This window comes from Pygoscelis adeliae, unplaced genomic scaffold, assembly GCF_000699105.1.
Source record: "Pygoscelis adeliae isolate BGI_AS28 unplaced genomic scaffold, ASM69910v1 Scaffold10, whole genome shotgun sequence".
NCBI lineage: Eukaryota > Metazoa > Chordata > Aves > Sphenisciformes > Spheniscidae > Pygoscelis > Pygoscelis adeliae.
In genome coordinates this window covers 9613176-9621355 of record NW_008824053.1, presented here as the reverse complement: position 1 = coordinate 9621355, position 8180 = coordinate 9613176, and the positions used below count along the sequence as shown (strand labels likewise).

The window sequence follows — 8180 nt, the reverse complement described above, 5'->3', positions numbered from 1 at the left end:
ATGTACATCCTATGTAAAATATTAGAGGATTTCTACGATGATAAATGTTACATGCCTGAAAGTATTTACTTTGCAACTGGGATGCATTGATGCTGTGAAGTTGTGAAGATTAGAGATAATGTTGAAACGATTTCACCATTTACATGCTCTCTTGGTGTATTTTTTTGATGTATAATTTTAAAATGTTCCATTTTCAGGTGACAATGGCCAGAATTGGGATAAACAAGAGTCATTCAAAGGAGACCTGTGAAACAATACTTTTCGCTCTCCGAATGGCAACGTGGAATCAGATTTTAGATCCCTGGGTGTACATTCTTCTCCGGAAAGCCGTACTTAAAAACCTGTACAAGATCACAAGGGGATGTTGTGGCGTGCACATCATAAACTTACACATGTGGGAACTCAGCTCCATCAAGAATTCTTTGAAGGTTGCAGCAATATCTGAGTCACCAGTAAGTTCCAAACAAGTAAACCTACAGCCACTCAGCTCTACAGGGCAATAAAGTTAAACACAGTGTATGAAGAGATGATGGAGGCAACGCTTATACACGGGCAATACCTTACAATGAATTCCAAGGCTCAGTGGTTTGGCATTTGTTTTAAATTGTGAGTGGTTTGCTCTTGTTGCTTACCGGTTGATACTGCTACTCCAAAAGATGCACTTGAATGTTTTAATTCCCTTTAGAATACATCCCTTCCAAAACTGGTGGTGGAATGATAAATCATCCTGTATTTCTCCCTTCCAGGTACTAAAGTGAACAGGGTTCCTTATAATACTCCCCACCAAATCCTTTACTTTAGCAGGCTTCTTAAGAACACATGCAAGTGCGAAAGTGATCTCCAAGGTGATTTTTTAAAAGGGGTAGATTTTATCTACCAGTGATACCCCTAAATCCTTTGCCGAGTCATTACTTCCTAGGGTAAAGTCCACCATCCTTTCCATAAGGGTATTCTTTGCTTCTAGGCATTGAATTTTCCAATTGGATATGTAAAAAACATTTTGCTTGTGCCCAGCTTATTAAATGATCCAGTTTGCTTGGTTCATTGACATGACCTCTTCATTATTTACTGTTCCATGAATTTTTGGGAGAGCTGCAAACTTCATCAGTGTAAGCGTTCCTTTCAAATCACTGACAAAACATGAGGTTCCCTGTGGGAACACAGAAGCAGATCAGCTCAGCTTGCTTACAGTTACATTTTCAGATCTATTGGTGAGCTTTTAGTCCTTTCAACAAATTTTCTTGAAACTAACAGGCATAAAGCTGTGGTTAGTCTGTAAAAAGAGTAGTTTTATTCCCCCCCCCCCGAAACTGAAAAAAGTTTCTTGAAGCATTCCCCTAATGCATATACTGAAATGTTCATGAGGTACATCTGCTTCACGTGTGTCTCATGAAAAATGTGTGTGACCAAAGGAGCACGTCTGCAGGGAACTGCACTGGGAGCGTGGTTGTGTTTGTGAAAGCAAACTGCACGCTCATTTTTTGCAGGGTCTGTGTCTGAAGAGCTGAGGGCATTCAGTATATTTGAAGGAACCAGAAAGTTTCCAGGACTTTACACAGGAGGCCCTTCACCTTTAATGCTGCTAAAAGAGGCTTTGCTTTTTGTGACTGTACTTTGTTCAGAAGCAAAAATGAGAGTATCAGAGACTTTGTAGCAGAGGGATTGTTTTAAGATAGAAATGTCTAATGTTATTTTTACCTACTTAACTTCAAATAACTACATTAGTGAATTGTTGGTGTATTTGGACAAAGTAGTTAAAAACTGATTCAACAAGAAGACAGTCTGAGGGACCAAAACTATTCACAAACTACAAATTCATGTTGTATGTGAGAATAGTTTAAGTCAGAAAATAAAAAACCAAAAGGTTTAAATATATAAATTTTTTGTTTTAAAAACTATTTCCTTTTTGTTTTAAAAAGGTTGAAAAAGAAATGGGTTAAATAACCCTATAATGAAATAAATGGCTTCGTTTACCCGGAAGAATTTCTGTATGTGATTTATTTTCTCAGTCACAGAGCTGATAAACTGTGGACAGATTTGATGCTGGTATAAGCTCCGCACTGTTGCTGTTGTGTGGGTTCTGCTGAAATCTGGAAGTGTTCAGTCAGTGCTCAGTTTGGCTTTTTCATTTCATAGAATGTGATGTCAGTGTATCTGTTGACATAAATTATTTGTTCTTTATGGAAGATAGTTGTTTTAGCAGCTGCAAAAAAATGTTGGTCTGTAAATTGTTGAGATATTTGATTGGTGAATGAAGCTCATCAATGTTCCATTTTGTTATGTGAATAAATGTAGCTTGTGTAGTTCATACTGGTTGACTTGTAAAACAAACAAACAAAAGTTTATATGTATATGTGATTTCTTATATTTTGTGTACTAATACATATTGAATGTAAATTGCAAAGCCTCATTAAAGTTATCAAACTGTATCTTGAGTTATGATATTTTTGCGTAACAAAAGAGATCTGAAGTTGTTAAAAATAATCATAGAATCATAGAATCGTTTAGGTTGGAAACAACCTTTAAGCTGAAGTCCAACCGTTAACCTAGCGCTGCCAAGTCCACCACTAAACCATGTCTCTAAGCACCACATCTACACCTCTTTTAAATACCTCCAGGGATGGTGACTCAACCACTCCCCTGGGCAGCCTGTTCCAATGCTTGACAATCCTTTCGGGGAAGAAATTTTTCCTAATATCCAATCTAAACCTCCCCTGGCGCAACTTGAGGCCATTTCCTCTCGTCCTATCGCTTGTTACTTGGGAGAAGAGACCACCACCCACCTCGCTACAACCTCCTTTCAGGTAGTTGTAGAGAGCAATGAGGTCTCCCCTCAGCCTCCTTTTCTCCAGGCTAAACAACCCCAGTTCCTTATGAAGAAAAAGCTCATGCTGGATTCAAGCCAGCCACTGCCATTCACATGTGTGATATCAGTTGTGAAGGTAGGGAGGAAGACAGTGAGGATTCAGATAGGAGGTGCCAATGTTCGTACACTTCATTTTCACCTGAGCAGCCCAGTGCAGTCGGTAGTCTAAGGCAGACAAGGTCAAGTTCTGAGGATCCATGCCTAGAAAATGCAAATAAAGGTGGAGCTGAGAGAGTTCGGTGTTTGGAATTAAAGTGTTTTTATCCAAATATCTACCAATGTGTTACACAGACTGATTAGTTTCACGTACGCTATGAATCTTGAAACAAATGTGAGTTTTGCTTGTTAATATTTTTTGTCTTGTCCAGTGATGCGGTAGCCTGCAGAGGCAGCTCAGGGTACAGCCACGCAAGGATCTGTAACCACTGAAAGTGATTTGATTATCATTGCATTTCATCTCACAGGAGAGCCAGCAACGTGGTGTGTTGTATGATTAGCAAATTCTGTTTTATGGAATACGAGATTATAAAAAAACCCAATGGGACAGCTTCACACTAGGATCTGAGTATTGCCCAGTCAGGGAGAAAAGGGCAGTCTGCGTAGCAACGTGCTGATGATCTCTTCAGAGGTTGGTTGGCTAACGACGTGAGCAGTCACGACCTGCCTGTTTACTGCTAGGCAGTAATTAGTGTCTCCAGAGCAGGCAGGGGCAGTAAGTGTTCTGGTGGGAAGAAAATGAATCTCATTTCTGACTAATGACTGAGGAAATCCTCAGGGTGGGAGAATATTTTAATCTAAATGGGATCTTAAGAAATGGCAGGCTATATAAGGAAGTACGTTATCGTAAACCGAGGTCCTAGCCTGGGCTAAATCAACCTGCTGAATCAAAGGAAGCATCAGTAACAAGTTGCTCATCACGGGGACTAGGCAAATATCTGTGGTTTGTTACCTAGATACAAAGATGGAGAGCAAAGTTCAAGGTCTCTTTGATCTGATCCTTGAGGCAAAGTGCCCACCCTGTGTGTTTATTTTCAGATATTTGTATATAAGTATTTTTATTACTTTAGTCTGATGTGTTAGGAGTTATTTCAGGAACAGTAATACATACCAGTTCTGTAGCCATGGTGATCCTTTAGAACAAGATGTTGGGACCTTTCAGATGCGCCTTGCCTGCCGATACACTCCTTCAGGATGTCACAGGTAACACAGCACTCCTCTGATTAACTGCATAGATTGGCATGAGATTTAATCCTCAACGCTTGGGTCCTGGGAAAAACCGTTCAAATCCCAAGGGAATTTACAACACCTGTCGTGACTTTTGTTGAATCCTAAAAAACCCAGACACTTTTGAATTTAAACTTCTGTGATCTGCCAACATTAAAAATGGCAAAACTGTTTGATTTCAGCAAACGATGACTTTCGATTCAGCTGCTTTATACTGAGGAGAGTATTTACTCCTTGAATAGACAATGCCTGCTGAATGTAGGTTACTAACAAGTCTTAAACACTGACAGTGTATTGCTGTTGCAAAGATGAGATAAAAGAGGGGCTATTTAATATGAGTAGTTGCATTTTGTGTTCTTGACACAACCCTGAATTTACTACTTTGTGATGAGGAACAGCTGCAAGGAGGAAAACCAATTATGAGTTCCAGTACCCACTGGCCATCAGATAGTATGAGTGTGTATCTCGGATGGAAAATATTGCACATTAGTGCTACATTGGTTGGTTCAGTAACAACATGCTTTTTATTCTCATATAAATGACTTATTTATATGATGGGTTGCTCCTTACCAGTGAATACAGCAACATGGGGACTGGTGATGACAAGTATCGTGCATCTCCTCTGAGGCACTGGAGCTGGGTAAACAATGGGGAAAATATCATATTTGATTCTCTACATGGAACAACCTCTATCACAGCTCACTTTCCTGTGACCATTAGCACATCCAGATGAACGCTTTGGAAGGAGACCTTTTTCTGTTGTAAAAACAACAATTCAGACTGTCAAGTAAACGATCCCCTCTACAGCAAAACATTCACCAGGCTGCCATTACCTCAGCTTCTTGGGCTGCTGGGACGCTTTTGGAGCGAGCTGGCTGAACCACAGCTGGGAGGACGAGGCGTCTGGCCACATGCTCCTGCTGCTGCCTTTGCACTGGTTTTGGCATTTGAGTGCACTGTGAGTTGACTGACCCTGCAAAAATGGCAAAAAATATGAGTGTGGCAAAAGAGGGAGTAGCTGTTTACAGGCATAATGAGTCCAATTGCTCTATGTTGCAGTGCCAGAAATTTTGCAAGGGCAAAGCAAAGAAAGCGTGGGGGGGAGTGCATCAGCAAAGGGAAGGGCTATGAGACCTCCCTCGCTGAGGAGCTGTTAATTTTACTCAGCTGTTTTGTGAACCCATGCCCTTGACGGGAGGAGATCAGGCTGGTGAGCAGGACCTATACTTGCTTATCGTTATAGGATTCTTAAATGTAACTCACAGATTCATTAACTCATTCCTCCTTCAGGCTTTTCCAGGCTTTCCTGGTTATTTAAACTAGTTAGGTCACAATTAATTTCTTTTTGTGAGGGCTGAAAAAAGCAATGATTGTTGCAGGTTTTTCTCTATTATCTGTTGTATGTTCTTCCCTGGTAAGTAGTAATCCATACTTTTTCTCATTTGATTTCACTTTAATGGTGTCTGGCAAATTAAAACAGATTTGCAGTCTGACCCTTAGTGTAGTTGGTGCTCTGCTTTTATGGAGATAGATACAATATACATCTATGATCCATAGTTCCTGGCTCAAGTAACTTAAATGCTATGGCTCAGTACAAATTCTTATTAGCAGGCTTCCCTTTCTGAGATCTGAGCTAGGGAGTGTGCAGAAAGGATCCAACCCTAGCAGGGCAGCAGAACACAGATGTGAGTATTTCCAGCTCTGTTCTCCATGTTCCTTCCAGTACCAAAAAGAAAGGTCTTCCATTTTCCATCTCTCTCTCTCTTTTTTTTCAGGAGAGAAATGCCATAGGAAAAGAATCCCATCCAACTCTGGAGAAATGTAATAGTCTGATGACTTTTTAGAGGTTCTATGTTTAGAAGGGGTAGGCAGTGCAATGGAGGAATGTATCTATTGGTGGGGACCTAGGGATCTGATTAGAGAGCCTGAAAATTGTGCAAAACCTAAAACATTAAGTCTAACTCAGTACAACTTATTCATAAGAAACGAGAAAACACACAAACATAATATTTGCAGCAAGTTACAGGAAGAACTAGTAACACAAAAATACCAAACATCTAGTCAATCACAACTGTTTGCCATAATAGCTCTGACCCTCCCTGTGTGGGGAAAAAGGCTTCCTGTGAACATTTTGGCAACTTCCAAATGATGATGCTTTAAGAACAAATCTATTTACCTCACTTGTCCCGTTTTTCTACTGACTCCTGTAAACAAGATGACGTCTGAAGTGATTGGACAATCGTTAAATATTAAAAATATAATTTAAAATGAAATTAAAAAAAAATTGTTTATAATTAGGATAAGTTAGAGTGACATAGATATTCTAAGGACTTTGTTTCTTAGCAACACATTCATGGAGTCTTTAAAAAAAAAAAAAAATGTCCTGTGGTTTCAGGAATCTAAACATGTATCTATCTAGCTGTTTAATTTCAGCACCATGGTTGCAAAATAAATACTTGCTACAGAAGTTTGCAAAGATAAACCCATTTCACATTTTTTTAAAATCTACTGCCAGTAGTAGTTTGACAAGTTAAAATACTTGAGGCAAAAAATTGTATCAGTAAAACATCACTACCCAGTAGCTACCATTTCCAGCAAAAGTTTGTATTTACTTTCTTCTGAAGCCAGCATAAGAAAAATATTTTAAGTTCCATTATCAGTTATAAATTCAGATATTTGTAATCTGAGACAATTTCTTCATTGGATTACATGTTTCAGTCCTATTTTTGCTTCAGACGCACTGAAGGCAGAGCTGTGTGTTACAGGAAGAACTAGTAACACAAAAATACCAAACATCTAGTCAATCACAACTGTTTGCCATAATAGCTCTGACCCTCCCTGTGTGGGGAAAAAGGCTTCCTGTGAACATTTTGGCAACTTCCAAATGATGATGCTTTAAGAACAAATCTATTTACCTCACTTGTCCCGTTTTTCTACTGACTCCTGTAAACAAGATGACGTCTGAAGTGATTGGACAATCGTTAAATATTAAAAATATAATTTAAAATGAAATTAAAAAAAAATTGTTTATAATTAGGATAAGTTAGAGTGACATAGATATTCTAAGGACTTTGTTTCTTAGCAACACATTCATGGAGTCTTTAAAAAAAAAAAAAAATGTCCTGTGGTTTCAGGAATCTAAACATGTATCTATCTAGCTGTTTAATTTCAGCACCATGGTTGCAAAATAAATACTTGCTACAGAAGTTTGCAAAGATAAACCCATTTCACTTTTTTTTTAAATCTACTGCCAGTAGTAGTTTGACAAGTTAAAATACTTGAGGCAAAAAATGGTATCAGTAAAACATCACTACCCAGTAGCTACCATTTCCAGCAAAAGTTTGTTTGTATTTACTTTCTTCTGAAGCCAGCATAAGAAAAATATTTTAAGTTCCATTATCAGTTATAAATTCAGATATTTGTAATCTGAGACAATTTCTTCATTGGATTACATGTTTCAGTCCTATTTTTGCTTCAGACGCACTGAAGGCAGAGCTGTGTGGAAGTGAGGGCTCCAGCAGGAGAACTTACAATAGTCCATGCCAAAGCAGCATGGTAGCCTAAAGCGAAACTTTTGCAATGTCACTTGGACAAGTGATAAAGTCTAAATTCCACTTCAGGATTCAAATTTTTGATTTTTATAATCCCTGATGAGCAGTGACTTCTAGTAGTTTCTAGGGTGCCTTAATTTTCATCCATTAAGTTCCCCAAATGCCTGAAACACCACATGCTATCTGCTGCTCCTTCTGATCTATGTAACACTGTCACAAGAGGAGGATGAAGAAGGCAGAACTTTAATCCACGATTGCCTGAAGCAATTCAGTCCCTGCTTCCTAAAACAGTAATTTGACATCTATCATCTGTGTTGAAGATATTCTGGTTTGCAAAAACCAGTGTGACTGACCCCCCCCCAGCAGGGAAGGATCATGACTCTGCAATGCGTATCTGGAGTGCTCACCCCTCAACAGAAAACTGTGCTGAGCCCCGGGGTCCAATTATTGCTTAACTCATGACAACCAAGTCCCTCTGTGAGTATGAGACCTTGAACTTAGTGCATTCATCTGGCATGTGTGTGATGTGACCTTCTCTG

General features: G+C 39.1%; 1 protein-coding gene across 2 annotated transcripts in view; it reads left to right on the top strand.

The window, feature by feature from the left end:
* PTGFR (prostaglandin F receptor (FP)) overlaps positions 1 to 718 on the top strand; it is a 19335-nt gene extending 18617 nt beyond the window's left edge. Inside the window, exon 2 of one of the 2 annotated variants that reach the window (XM_009333821.1) lies at positions 198 to 718. In XM_009333821.1, the coding sequence (XP_009332096.1) occupies positions 198 to 503 (306 nt within the window). In that variant the 3' untranslated portion in view covers positions 504 to 718. The remainder of the gene's footprint in view (positions 1 to 197) is intronic. The other variant, XM_009333822.1, reaches the window with a different exon arrangement.
* Positions 719 to 8180: the final 7462 nt, after the last annotated feature.